We start from the raw sequence: 14,694 nt of genomic DNA, 5'->3' as shown, positions 1-14,694 counted from the left end.
TTTGCTGCAGCTGTAGGCTTCACAGAGAGGATAAGCTGCTTTATTCACTGTGGTGCTGGCAAAAGCCTTTAGCCCTAAAACTTCAGTCTCAGACGGTATAGGCATAAAGTACAGACAAGGTTCTATAATCACGTCATTGCACTGTTGGATAGTTCAGGTGGAAGTGGTTTTTAATTGAGTGATGGCAGCAAAACTGAGGGTAGAAGCAAGCTCTTACCCAGCCAGGGGAGAAACACAGGGACATGTTAAAGTTCATAACAGCCTTCCAGTATCTGAACAGGGTTTATAAGGATGCTGAAGAGGGATTCTTCATCAGGGACTGTAGTGATAGGGCAGGGGGTGATGGGTTCAAACTGAAACAGGGGAAGTTCAGGTTGGAGGTAAGGAAGAAGTTCTTTACTGTGAGGGTGGTGAGGCACTGGCAAAGGGTGCCCAGAGAAGTTGTGAATGCTTCATTCCTTGCAGTGTTCAAGGGTAGGTTAGACAGAGCATTGGGTGACACGGTCTAGTGTGAGAAGTCCCTGCCCATGGCAGGGCAGTTGGAACTGGGTGGTCTTAAGGTCCTTTCCAACCCAAACCATTCTATGATTCTATGTTTTATCAGCAGAGTTGACACGGCCAAGCAGCAATGTCCCTTGGTGCAGCAAAGAGGGGAATCTCAATGCCTTAGCAGTGTCATGGTTATGATAGTAAGAGGAGACTTAAGCACATTTGGATGATGAGGTATCAGTTGCTGTTGGGTGTAAAGGCACACAAAGAAGTTACCTTTGGTGCATTGCTTAAAGCAGCTGCTAATAAGAAAGTGTTTGGTTCTGGATGATGCCTTCTTTACAAAGAGAGAACTTGAGAACATACCCGAGCTGCTGGCAGAGTCTGTAGCAAGATAATTGCACTTGTAAGTAGAACTGAAATAGATGGTATATTGGAGTAGCAGAGCAGTGCGTTACTGTCTCTCAGTCTCTCCCTCTCTAATCTAAACTGCGTACAGCCTGACCTTATTCAATCCAGACCACTGGTTATTGATCACATTCATAGTTCTACTCTGAAAATGAAACCTACAAAGCAAAAGAAAAAGAAAAAGTTATTTTTCTGATGATCTTTGTTTTTTTTATCTTTCTTTTCTCTTTTTCCCCCCTTTCGTGTCCGTGTGTGTGTGTGCAGCACTTTTAAGCCTTCTCTGTGCTCAATGATTTTGTTCTCCTATCGAAGTGCCACCTGCTGAGAGTGCGGAAGCACTTTTGAGTGTTCTGGTGCCCCTTTCCCTTTAGCTAGCCGCTTCTGGCTTGGGCTTGGGAACCGTGTTGGAAGGGAGATCTGAAGATAATCAGAATGATGTTTGGATCTGAGGAGATGAGATAAAGAAATGTTGTGTTTCCTTTTGCAGAGGCAAGAAGTATGGTTCAGTGTTGCAAAAGCAAAAAATAAAAGGGGGGAAAGAACCCCGAAAAGGGGTAACAAAAGACCTATTAAACACTAAGGAAAACCCAGTACACATAATGCAGCTTGGTTGGCGCAAACAGTGCTAACAGTTCCCATGAAATAATATCTCAGACACAATAGGTTTTGCCCTATACTTAGCAGAGGAAATTGCTGTGATTACCATTGTCATAGCTGTCAGAAAACTTTGTATTTCCAGTGCCAATGACTTTATAGATATAGCACAAAACCAGGCTGTAGAGAACTGTGATTACCTGGAGAGCTGTGCACAACCGCCCAAGCTCCTTCTTGGGACACAGCAAGTGTCTCCCAGCAGAACAGTCTCTATTCAAGTTCCATTGCACTGACCATGTTTGAGCTCTGTTGGCAGGAGGGCTACTAATACCAAATGTTTTAATGTCAGAAGCAGGAGCCTTTAAAATGAATGTTAAATCTATTCAGCCAGTGTTTATTCCAGAAGCATTTGTGTGCTCATGCAGCCAGGGAAGAAGAATGAGACTATAGGGTATATTCTCAAAGGCTAATTTTAGCCTGCTGAGTTTAATCTCCATAGGCTTTCTCTGTAACTACTAGAGAGGTGGGAGTCTTGTTTAGTTGTTCCAGCTTGCCCCTTAGAAGACCTTTCCTTCTTTTATCTCTCCATTGATTATAGAGAGGACTTGAGAAAGTTTGCCCCAAGACCTTGTGTAAAATACTCTCTGTGTGACTGTCCTGGCAGAGTGTAATGAAGCTGGATTGTCAGTGCATAGAGAAGAAAGTAATTGGAAAGATAATAACTCCATTAAAATAGGAACAGATTCAGATTGCCTTTCATCTCAGAATGTTCCATGTTTGAAGCAGCTCCTGTTCTTTGGGCCATGAGTGGTGTAAAGCATGATTGAACTAAAGGTAGCAAAGTCCAGGCTTGAGTGAACACACCAGATGAGTCCGTGAGCTGGTTGTGGATATTTAGGAAGCAGAAAAAGCCAAATGAAATGAATACATTATTCGCTGTGATTATTTCATTAGCTTCCCTTTCATACATGCAGGCACCAATAAAAACCTGCTATGGAAATTCAATCTATTAACGACCTCATGCCCAACAATAACACATTAGAGTATAAATGTATCCACATCTGTGCCTACTGCTTACAACCTTCTGCATAAATACACCCAACAGCAGCTACAGTTGTGTGTTGCAGTGGTCTTTTGGCCAGCTCTTTGTGATTCAGTGTCATTCATGTTTTTTCTGGTATAGTTTTCCATCAAATTCCTCAAGTCAATCTGCTTTCTTTTTGCTGCCTATCTCTGCCTCTCTCTGTCTCTCTGCTTATCTGTTCTTTGTGGCCTATAGATCTGGGGATAAGCTGTCTTTTTCTAAGGGTCATGCACTTAATGCCTCTCAAGACCTACTTTATCTTTGGTTCAGCCAGTGTCCTCACTGGATTTACACCATCCTTCCTGGAAAATATGTATCTATGGACACAGGAACTAATTTTCCCTGTATTTGAAGGCTGAAAGTTTCTGTGGGATACCTTGGCCATTATTCTGTAAGGGAGTAATGGTTTATGTCACTGTAAAAGACCAATCAATAGCCACTTTGAAGTGGGCCACTGGGACCTCTGATAACACTGTGTTGGTGTTCATAGGGATGTTCTTTTTGCAGTGAGACTGAACACCAAGCCCTAAAAGTTAAGAAATGATCTGTCAAGTTTCCTAATCTCTCTCCCTGGCAGGGTAGGGCTGTAAATCCCCCCTCGGATGTTTGGTACCTGCAAACATCACCCCTTACCAGCCGCATTGCCATCAATCAAGAGCGACAGACCTCCTGTCCTTGGGCAGTGATGTTCATGCCTGTTATTAGGCACTTCTTGTAGGTCTGTAGGATGTTTTACAGATTACAGCCCATTTTCTAAGCCAGATCTGATGTAGATGTCTATCTCTGCACACAAACTAATAAATTCTGGGAAGAAACAGGGCCAGTGCCAAGCTAATGTGGCTTCTGGGCTTCTGAGTAAGAGCTGGCTTATCAGTTAGGTGGGTTCACACACATCAGCTTCTAAGAGTTATGAAGATATGCCTTTTAGCAGATCCCTGCAACCCACATGGGGATGGTTCTGTGGTTGATCCCATCCAGAAAAAGTGGAAACAACTGATGTAAGTCTCAAGGTTCATCATCCCAAAGATGTTTTCAGCTCCAAAGCATGATGTGAGAGAAGAAACATCCTGAAAGTAGCCAGCCCGTCTGGTTCCCTTCAGGGCAGGTTAGTGGTCTTACAAGCACCCAAGCTTTTGTTTAGCTTCCAGGACATAACCAGTGCCATTTGCATGTCCTTCATCACCGATTAAGCAAACATAGAGTGACCTATCTCCTGGTATTGTCAGGTGCCCTGTGGGTATTCCCATGCAAGGGCCAGGGGGAGAATATGTGACTTATTCCTTGTATTGTTTTAGGGAAGAAGATAAGCAGGCACAGTCCCCACAGCCCTACTTCTTGCCTTCTACTGTACAACCCTGCCACCTTTTTTGTTTTTGAGCAAAAAGGCCAGAAGGAAAAAGAGCAATTATTCAAAATCAAAGCAAAATAAAGAGGTGGAGACTGGGAGAGCAGTACTGGCTTCTCTTCCATGGGTGCCAGAGAGAGACACCCTGAATCTGGCCAAACGTTCACCAACACAGTTCCATGCTCTCCAGCGGCACCAACATGTCTCTGAATTGTACATTTTTCCCATTCCCCACATCTGGAGTGGTACAGATGAGAGAGTTTTATTCCTGCCTGTCTTTCATTTCTCTTTCCAAACTGGGTATGGTTGGTTGGTTCCCTTTCTTCTTTCTTCTTTCCTTTTTGTTGTTTCTTTTGGCTTCTCTATCCCTTTCCTTTCAACGTTTGTGTTCATAAGCAAAGTGTTTTGTTTTGTTTCAGTCTTTTGGTTTTAATTGCAGTCAGATGGCAGTGCCCCTTTACGGCATGACGCTCAAATGTTCCAAGTGTGGAGTAGTTTCTTCTGCTGAAGTTTCGGCCACAGCCACCAGTAACGCCATGTTAGTTCCTCTAATTTCAACTTCTTTTCTTTCTTTCTTTCCACTTTCTTTTTATTTGTTCCTTTTTTGATTGATTTTATTTCCCTCTTTCATTTCCCTGCACTCACCAGCCCTTGTTTGTTTTGTCTCCCCATATCCCTGCCCACCTCCCCACATCCCTGACACTCCCTGACCTCATTCTGTGGGCCATAAGTAGTGTAGGGCTCCCCTGAAGCAAAAGCTGATGGGCTGGATCCTGACAAGCACTTTATGACATGCCTGGATTGGAGCATGTGAGCAGCCCATGGAAGACAAAGGGACTCTTTGTTAGAAGCTGGGTATATGTTTAATACTCCAATTTAATTTAGTCTTGGAGTTACAGATTTAAAGATGTGGTTCCCATTAATTTTGATGGTAGACGGAGGCCTCGACATCCAGCTTTGTCAAACACTTAAGTGTGTGCTTGAGTTTCTTACTCCCGAGGCTGCAGAGCAGGGTATGATTTAAGTGAATTGGTGAATCACTTCCAAGTAGGGATTTTTTTGTCTTATAAAGGCTGAAGTTGAGTTTAATTCCTCACAGGGCTGCAGTTCTGATTTGATAAGTGTTGACTGCCTCTTTTGGACCAATAAAAGCACTTGGAATTAGTCCTCAAAATCTTCCAAGTATTTCATAGTTACAGAAGTCAAATGCTGTTAAATCTCTTCTTAGATGCTGCTGGATTTAGTTAAAAACACCCCAAACTAAGGATGAAAATGCCAGAGCTCTGTTCTGCTGGAGAAATTGTTGCTATTTATATAGTTGGCTTTTCCCCAAAGGTTAAGGTAGGAGGGAGAGAGATGAAGGAAGGTTTGCCTTTTTATTTCCCCTTTTGGAAATGTTATTATCTACATCATTTCCAAGTGATGCTAAAATGTGTGAAAGAAACAGTCTCAGAGCTAGACATTTGCAATCTGAAAACTCCTACCTTCAATTAAGCTAAACAAAACCAGGCAGCTGAATGCCAAATCGCAGTATTAAAGAAAATCAAAACACAAGGTTTTCTTCTTTGTTATTTCTATAAACTGAGCCACTTACATAAAATCCAAGAGAATTTAAGGAAAAATGTACAATTCTGAAAAACAACCAATTGTTCTTAGAAAAAAAGGGCATGAATCACCTCTATTAGGAGCCAGAAGTTTCTATAGAATGCAAAACCTAAGCACAATCTCATTTATTTCCACTGTTGAAGTTGTTTACTTACCTCTGCAACCGTACCCAGCTGAGGTAGTGAGAAAACATTGCTCCAGACACACGTACCACCAGTCTGGAGTTAGTAGGTTGCTGCATTTCAGTTTCCTGTGACTGTAGAGGAATGCTAAACCAGCAGAATATTTAATTAACAGATTAGTGTTAAAAAGGAGAGGATTTCTGTTCATAGTGAATTAATTTTAAAAGCAAAGCAGTCTCAAATCCTTCTCCCATATTGTCTGACACTGATCTGTCATGAATCACCTGTTCTGATTCATTTTCAAACCAGAAAAGAAGGGATATGAAATCCAGATCTACTTATCCTGCTTTTCTAATTTAAGTGGTTTGATGATAGAATTGGAGGGCTCTTGTAAGAGGATCTGTCTTTTGTTTCCCAGCAGATAGAATACCTTAGATATCAAATACCTGTACTGGTTTTGTTATTGGTCCAGAAGTGTCCTATGCTCTTGTCCTTGCAAAGGGACCACTGAGTAATACATGAATTAGTTCACTCAGCCCTCATCTACCCTTGTCTACTCATTCTGCAGCTGAACAGTTTCTGGTTTTCTTCCTCCAAATCTAATGTAAATGAGGTTATCAATAAGGCAAAGCCCTGACTGTGTTTCATGCCACTGCCACCGTTCTGCTGGCCTTCATCCCAGACCTTGGAACAGCTTTACCATTCAGTTTTGAGTCTTATAATCAGATGCCATGAGGATTCCTTGTTCCTCCCCGACCTGGAATTAGCCATAGTTGTTTGGTATAGAGCACAGCAAAGATATTCCTTCCTTGTTTTGCTTGGGTTGCTCATGCTGTCACCAGCTCAACTCCCACAGGTTTTGGAGGCTTGTTTCGGGGATATTGGTTTCTTGGCATAAAGGGATAGATGTTTTTGTCCATTTTTCTCAGCTTTTGGAAATCATAGCAGTTTTTGAGCAGCTCTGTGGTAATTTCTGTGTTTAAGAGAGAAGGGGTCAGAAAAGGGGATGTGTAGCTGAAGGAGAACGTGATAAACCACTGATGGGAGAGCAGGGTGTAATCATGACAGAAATGAACAAATATGTACTGGAAATTGTGCAAGGTTTTGACTTGGAAAATGATAAAAAGGAAAGCTTTAGATGTATATGATCTTTGAAGGTTTATGTTAAGGGTTAGCTAGACTTGATAGGTATGGGTTAAAAACAGCCTTCCCTTTAAGCTGTTCTGGAGACAACACTAGATATCTTTTGCAATTGGAAGACTTCTATTCCCACATTTCCTTCTTTTTATTGCTGCCTGTAGGGTAGCCTCAGACTGTGAAATACTGAATTATAATTAATTTGTCTTTGCTACCTGTGAAAAGTTTTATTTAATGCAGGGAAAATATATCTCAGGGGCATCGCATTTCTTTGTACTTACTGCAAATGAGGACATCCACTGTTGATAACAGGGACTGCAGATGGAGAGGTGGATGGGTGGATGGATGGATGGATGGATGCATGGATGGATGGATGGATGGATGGATGGATGGATGGATGGATGGATGGATGGAATTCCTGCCAGGCAGTGCATTGCAAATATGGACTTTCAAGTTCTGACCATAGAGAAAAGACTGGCCCAAGACTAAGGCCCTGGCACTGTATATTCTTCTTTTACACAACTCATCTCTGAGTTAACGTCAAGGAGTCCTCATGCCTCTTTTCATGTTGAGTCCCTCTTTCATCATCAGAGCTCATGTCAGATCACCCATCTAAAGGTTTTACTCTTTTTCTTGGCTCAAAGTTCTATCAGGAAGTCTTAGATGTCACATTTTCAGCCCATCTTGTAGTTCCAGCACTAATGTGAATCAACATTTACATACACAGCAGGTTTTATGAAAGAGACTGTTCCTCAGGAGAGTGTTGTTCTCATAGTTCAAGGAATCTGAAATTTTATCCATACCTGGGGGTAATACTTGGGTCAGGCAGGTCCTTCACTGGATTGTCAAAGGAGAGCTCCCCTTATGAATAATGAAGCTGTCTGTCCCTGCCAAATTCTTCGCCTGCTTGTCTGACTTAGGAGCATTTGATTTCCTGCTCACCTATTTGTATGGTTCAGACTGTGGCAACTGAGAGAAGAATCATCTTTTGGAGAAAATCAGAATCATATCTTGTGTTTCTGGGTTGCCTGTGCAAGGGAAGAACATGCACAGTGCCCCCTCTTTTCTAGTTACCGATTTCCTATACTGTTGTATGGGCATAGAGTTAAAGGGAGTTGCTCTGAAACTGTCCCTAAAATTGGGTCAGTGGTCTTGCTTTTAGAAGGAATACAAGTTAGAGAAGTGATAAAGCATGAGAGAATGAATAAAGTAAATGCTTGTACTGTGGTTTTCCTGTAGGAGAACTGCTGTGGTGCAGGAATAGCACAACCAGCAGAATAGCACATACCACTTCATGCAGCATGTAAGGAGCCATCCATTGCCTTATGTGTTGAGTCCAGCTACCACCTCCCTCTTCAGAGCTCCTCTCCAGAAGCTGCTTTCTGAATATTAAAGTTATTTTTCCTTCTGCTGCTTTTTTAGCTTATGGTAATGGCTGCCCTGTCAGTGTTGAGTACTGAGAAGAATTGATTGCTTACTTCTTTATAATGACCCTTTACATCTTTGTTGGCATGTATTATGTGTCTCCTGCACTTGCCCTTTGTCAGGGTGCAGGCCTCTTAATCTTTCTCCATGCAGATCTATGTTTCCAAACCCATTTTTTTTTGCTCTTTCCATTGCTATCCTCTAAGTGCCATCACTTTATCACTCTTCTTTTGCAAAGATGAACACTTAAGACTGCCAACTAACTAAAGAACAAGACCAGAGATAGTTCTTGACATTTTGACCAAATACTATAGTCTGCTTGTTGCCAGAGCTGGGTCTGCTGTGTGCTTCAAAGTAAGACCCTTCCTCTGCAATGCAACAATAGTGTGGTGTGGTGGGGAGGAACAATGTGACACTACAACTGTACTGCTGAGTAACATTGCCACGTCATGGTCATCACGCAATAAACCAGCATCACACTTCCACAATGCAGTGTAATGATCCTCCCTTGATAGCGCTGTCACTCATCATGAGTACGGTCATGTATGGGACATGGAAGGGGATCTGCCATCTAATTCCTTTGTCTCAAGCAATAAACACCATGGATTCATTGGTCATATATAATCCATAATGGTCATTGGGTAATCATAAAGTCATCATATAACAAATCTTCATTTCATTCCACATCATGTGGCACTAAGCCATAATGTTTCTTAGGTCCCACAAGTTATTCTGGAACCTTCTAAGGATGCACAGTACCTCCTAAGAAAGGCACAGATGGAAGGTTGGCAGGAGTATGAGTTCTGCTACGAATTCAGCTCACAGCAAGTAGAATTAAGGGCAATGTCACAGGAAACCCACTTATCTTCCGCTGAGTTTTCTTCTGAAATTTGTCTTGATACGATTTCTTTTTTTAAATGGAACTTCGAATTTAATATTTCAAAAGTTAAGCAGAGCTCTGCAAGTAAAATTAGAGTAAGTTACAACCCTATGACCTGTTGCCATCTGCTGCCTGAGAATAAAGATTATGCACTAAATGTCAAGCAACATTTCCATAACGTTTGTAAGGGATGAATATTGTTGAGAAGGCATCTGCAAGGTGAATCACAAAGAGGGCAGAAAGGCCGTACTTTTAGCCAATGTAAGTCAGCATGACTCAGTTGGGAAAGTTTCTCCAGCTGAGTACATAGGGTGATACTGTCTTCATCATCTGAGTTGAAAGGCGTAGAGATTTAAGTGATGATTTAAAGTTGCTTATGTTGGGAGCAACAGTGAAGTCCATCAGGACATCTCGACTCAGAAAAAAGCTGAATAGTTTGCCTGTATGGAAGCCATTGAAAATTTCAGAACAAAAGGCTGGGAAGGACTCACTGAGTCCAGTGTGAAGACAGCAGGAGCTCTGAAGGGCGCCCATTGTCATGGATCATTGTATCTGTGCTCTGGACAGAAGATAAACTTAAGTCTATCTTCTGCCTTGTTAAAGCAGGTGTGTGAATATAGGGTTTTTTAAGCAGATTCTAAAGCCAATGGATTGAAATATAACAATTTGCTGAAGAGAAACATAATTTCCTTCCACAGCAGCATCCCTTGAAACCCCAAATCCACATCTAAATCTTGGATCCACATCTACATCATTGTCAATCTAATGTTGCAGTTCATTTAGATGGCTGGTTCAGACCTATACTTACAGGTCAGATCCATTCTCAGATGTGGCCAGGTTTCTTGTTTGCATGTTAGTGGTAGTAGCATACTCATGTGTGTGTTATTAAGAACATTCTGGAAAAACACATAATTCCAGGGAGCAGACTTGTCTGGTACAGACCTTTCTGAACACCTTCTATTGACTTTGTTGGTTCCCAGCAATCACAATTACAAGTTGTTGCTGGAACAGCTACATCTACCAAGCCATGCATCAGGCATGTTGTGTTTGCTGATACCTCCATGGAAGACACATCTATAGTGGCATGTTATGGAGCGAACCATATCTTTCCATTCAGCTTTTGTGCCTGTTTTTTCACTGCCCTTACTGCTTAGCCAGTTTTATTAATGCACCACTGCAACAGATAGCAAAGAGAGATTTCATTATAATGAAGCAGATTTCAGTGGAGAATTGGAATAAAAATGTGTGTTTAGGGGTTGTTTGGTTGCTGCTTTTATGTAACAGTACTTTGAAATTATAGTTCATATTGGACATGAAAGAACACACATTTTGTCCTCCTGTGTAAAATTCCAAGGTATCGGCTTATATCATGGCCTTTACTTTACATGGAAGTATCATAATTCTTGTTTTAATTGGGAATAAGAAGTATTTTCCATTTCCCTCTTCCCCTAAGTATATTAAATTGTTTAATATCACTAGGAAACACATCTTAGTCTGGACAGGTTGTATCAAAATATCATTATGACTATGGAAATAACCTGTCGCTTTAGTATATGGTCATTGCAGCAGAACTGATGTAACAGTCCTTGAAAAACTCGTAAGTGAAGCCAGGGCGTTCTATCCTGATGTCCATACCTGTGTCCAAGCTCCAGCTTTGTTCAGGTAAAACTCTCACTGAGGTCTGTGAGGGTGGTACCTGGATAACCAGCAAGTAAACATTATTAAAACCTTGAGCATATAGCAGAAAATGGTAAGCAAGTCCCAAGTAAGTACTGCAAAACATGTGTCATGATATCTGTCCTGTAATTTCTTGTGTTGCCTGTATTCTTTTGTTAGCATATAGGATGAGGTTTTCTATGCAGGAAGCTCAACTTGTTATTCAGCCTGTTCATAGTTCTACTCCAATTTAACAGATAAAAGCCCACAGAGAAATTCTCCTGGTGCTCTTGGTTCACCGGTGCTGCCATATATATAGGATGATTGACAGTTTAAAGTCTCCCTGTTAGGCTGTTAATATTGCCTGGGACCCTTTTTGATTCAGAGAGATGAATGAATAAATAGTCCATGGGAACAGAGCTGCTTTCCTATTTCTTAGAACCATCATTCATAAAGTGGAGGTTCATAGGGCACTACTTGGATTACAGAAACGGGTTTGTCCAGTTTTCTGTCTTGTGAACTAAAAAGTGGCCTGAATCTTAAGTTTTTTTAACCCAGAATGTTCACCCAAGCATAGACTTACTTACAAGTTGCTGAATATAGAAACTTCTATTTTTATTCAAGAGATCAAGGAAAATTTCTGTTCACAGAGAAATTGGGTCAGATATCAGTTCTGATGTTCGTTGATGTAATGTTGTAGGGGACCATCTGCTATAGAGTAAGTGAGCAACGGCAGAACATCAGTCTCCACATCAGCTCTATGCTTGTCCGTTTTAGTCACTTGAAACTGTGACACACGTTCCTAGTCTTGGTGTCTTCCATGTGCTGTGGAAGTCCAACTGTCTGTAACCCAAGTACCAACAGCCATCGTGACAAACCAGTCTCTGCTGCAACTGTTCCCCTTCCCTTTGGCAACCTGAAGTGATTGTATTTTGTCTCCCCTCCTTGGGAAATGTCATCCTTGTGGACTAGTGACATAGAATGGGAAGGGTGTGAAAGGGGGAGTGAGGTATCTGCATCCTTCCTCCCCACCTCAAGTTTTATGCATGACTGCACCATTGCAAAGTAGTCCCTCCTGTAGATACGTGTCACTTGTTTTGGTAGCCTGAGTGTGCAAAGCATCTTCCTGCTTCCCTGTGACAGGGGCTCAGAAGACATCTAGCACAAGTATACGTTGCTGAAGTCTTCTGAAGCCCCATGGGATCAGGATGCTGAATGAACATCCCACATGGAAGTGGGTGAGGCTGATGTGGAGCTGAATTCTCTTTTCCTCTCCCTTGACAGGGCTTCCCTTTGGAGCTCCTGTGTGGTCCTACCACTCCTGGCTCTCACCTGGATGTCTGCAGTTCTGGCAATCACAGATCGGAGGTCAGCACTCTTCCAGATCCTTTTTGCTGTCTTTGACTCATTGGAGGGCTTCGTCATCGTTATGGTCCATTGTATCCTAAGGCGGGAGGTAAGACCAATGAGTCCGTCTCTTTTATACACACTTCCCACAGAAAAGATCTGGAAAAAGTCCAGTCAGCTTGATAACTTCTCTAATCCTATCAAGCTTTGTCTTTGTGACCGCAAAAATGACCATGACAGTGTTGGTCAGAGGGATGACTCAATGGCTGTCATGCTGAGTGTACTGCAGAGTGGAATCTGGGGGACTTTCTTATCTCATGTGTCAGACTTTGCCTGTTTAACACCAAAATTAATGTTTCCAAAATATTTACACCCCACCTCTGAAAAAATAGAATATTAAGGAAAACAATTTGTTTCATTTCAAGAGAGACAACTTGGGCTGAGATTTATGGAAGCACTACATTGGCATTGGTGCCTCGATGTTGAAGCTAGAAAGGAAAGCTAGCAATAATCAAGCAAGGAAATTGAGTAAATTCTCTCCAGCCTCCCCATGGAGATTTAAAATGGTAAATTATATCAGGGAAGAAAAGGACGAATCTTTTATGTTTCTTTAATTCTTTTCATCCTACTGAGTGGATAGGCTATTAATAACCGAGACAGGAAGGGTGGTTTTTCTCAATATTCATTTTATCTTCTTACAGCTCCTTTAAATTAAGTAAAACAGATTAATTTCTTATGTCAGGCCAATGAAATCAATGGAATTACACCACTGGCTTGGCTGAGACTCCTTCAACTAATTGCATTATGAATATGGGCCTGCATTTGCCTCCCATTGCAGTCACTGGCATTGATTTCAGTAAAGTTTGGATCAGATATATATTACTGCTGATACAGGATCATAATCAGACATTTTAGACCCCAGTATGAGGATTTATGCAACGGCATCCACTGTAAACATATTTCAAGCTGCAAAACAGAAGACTTTTTTATTCTTGACTATATAAATCAACCTAGAAGTGACCAGCACAATGACCCAGGATACCTATAAAACCTTCGAGTTGCTCTGTTGCTGTGTGGGACACATAACACATAAATCATTTGAAAAGAATACTTGAATGTTACTGAAGTAGGATCCATGTTCTTTTGATCTACCAAAGAATCAGAATTTAATATGATTTGGTATTCCTTTCTGACTCTGACTTTTGCAAATCCACTTGTTCCTACAGGTCCAGGATGCTGTGAAGTGCCGAGTAGTAGATCGTCAGGAAGAGGGCAATGGAGACTCAGGGGGGTCATTTCAGAATGGACACGCTCAGCTAATGGTAGGGAAAACTACCACCTAGTCTGTTATTAAAGACATTTTTAAGTCAAAACTGATAAACAAAGGGCTCTGCCCATCACAGTATTTGCAATCATCATTCTTTTTAACTTTAAATCTGCACCTGAACAAACATGGCACTTAGCATAGGCTCTATAGCATAAATCCGGTTTCATTTCATTATACCATTAAGGGGCTCAAACTTACACACCAGCTTTTGCAGACATCTTTGTGAGATCCTTTCTTTCCCAAAAAATTCAAAGCCAAAATATACCTCCCAGGTCTTCCAGACCTTTTCATCCCCATCATGCTGGCTTGTCCTAGCTGGAAGTAAGAGGCAGTAGTTTAATACTGGTTTAATCACAGCATGTTGGGTCATTATTATAAAGATGCTATCTCAAAGGGATTCGTTTCTCTCAAAAGCACACTTGCTTACATTGCTTCACTGGGAATATAGTTTAAGCACTGTAAGCCTTGGTCTTGTTGTGTAAGTCCTTTGCAAGCAAACCATATAAAGTCATAAAGTATAGACTATGGGAAATCATCTTGCATCTGCTTCACTGTTTAGATAACATAAGAGACATTTGGTTTCTGAGCCTTTTGGATTAAAGACATCGGGACAATCACAACATTTGGACAAGTTCCAAAGGTGTCTAGTTAATAGACCTATATGATAACCAATGGTGTTTTTTTTCCAGTCACTCTTGCGGTAAGTTAAGTAGCTTGTGCTTGGGGACAAGGTCTTGTTTCAAACAGCACAATCTTCAAGTCAAGACACCAAGAGATATATAATTCTACCTCACCTCATAGGTGATTGCTAAAAATAGTTACCTTCATTCCTAATTTAAATGTGTAGTCTTCTCATTTTCAGACAGGCTCTTGCTATATCAATTTATGTGTAATTAGAAAGCCCCTTGCATGCCTACTACTTTCTCTCCTTCAATAATAGACATCAAAATCATACTCAATCTCAATCTTCTTTTCAATAAGTTAACATACTGAGCTTTTTTATTCTCCCTCTGTAAGACATTTGCCTTAAAATTATGTATATAACCCCTTCCATATGCCCTTCAGCCTCTCGCCATCCTTTAAACCTATGGATGCTGGATTTGTTATTCTGTCGCCAAGGCTATATCCTGAAGTTTCACATTTGTGTCTCCCCATAGAACTTCTTGTTTTCATTCATTATCAACCACTTGCAAAATTCTGTGTCAGCTACATGTTTTTCAGCAGTGAGATTACATTTACATCTGCACGGTTGATGGCTGTGTTGAGTGAAGAGCT

At 41.3% G+C, this 14,694-nt stretch overlaps 1 protein-coding gene across 2 annotated transcripts in view; it reads left to right on the top strand.

Moving 5' to 3' along the window:
• Nucleotides 1–14,694, top strand: part of ADGRB1 (adhesion G protein-coupled receptor B1) — a 283,293-nt gene that overhangs the window by 246,712 nt on the left and 21,887 nt on the right. The window contains exons 26-28 of one of the 2 annotated variants that reach the window (XM_057412111.1): nucleotides 4,360–4,458; nucleotides 12,030–12,201; nucleotides 13,319–13,414. In XM_057412111.1, the coding sequence (XP_057268094.1) occupies nucleotides 4,360–4,458; nucleotides 12,030–12,201; nucleotides 13,319–13,414 (367 nt within the window). The remainder of the gene's footprint in view (nucleotides 1–4,359; nucleotides 4,459–12,029; nucleotides 12,202–13,318; nucleotides 13,415–14,694) is intronic. The other variant, XM_057412112.1, reaches the window with a different exon arrangement.

Source organism: Pezoporus wallicus, unplaced genomic scaffold, assembly GCF_028554395.1.
Source record: "Pezoporus wallicus isolate ANWC-B61680 ecotype Strahan unplaced genomic scaffold, APGP_CSIRO_Pwel_v1 contig_13809, whole genome shotgun sequence".
In the NCBI taxonomy this organism is placed as follows: Eukaryota; Metazoa; Chordata; class Aves; order Psittaciformes; family Psittacidae; genus Pezoporus; species Pezoporus wallicus.
Note: the sequence above shows the minus strand (reverse complement) of the source record. Positions and strands in the feature narration are given on the sequence as shown.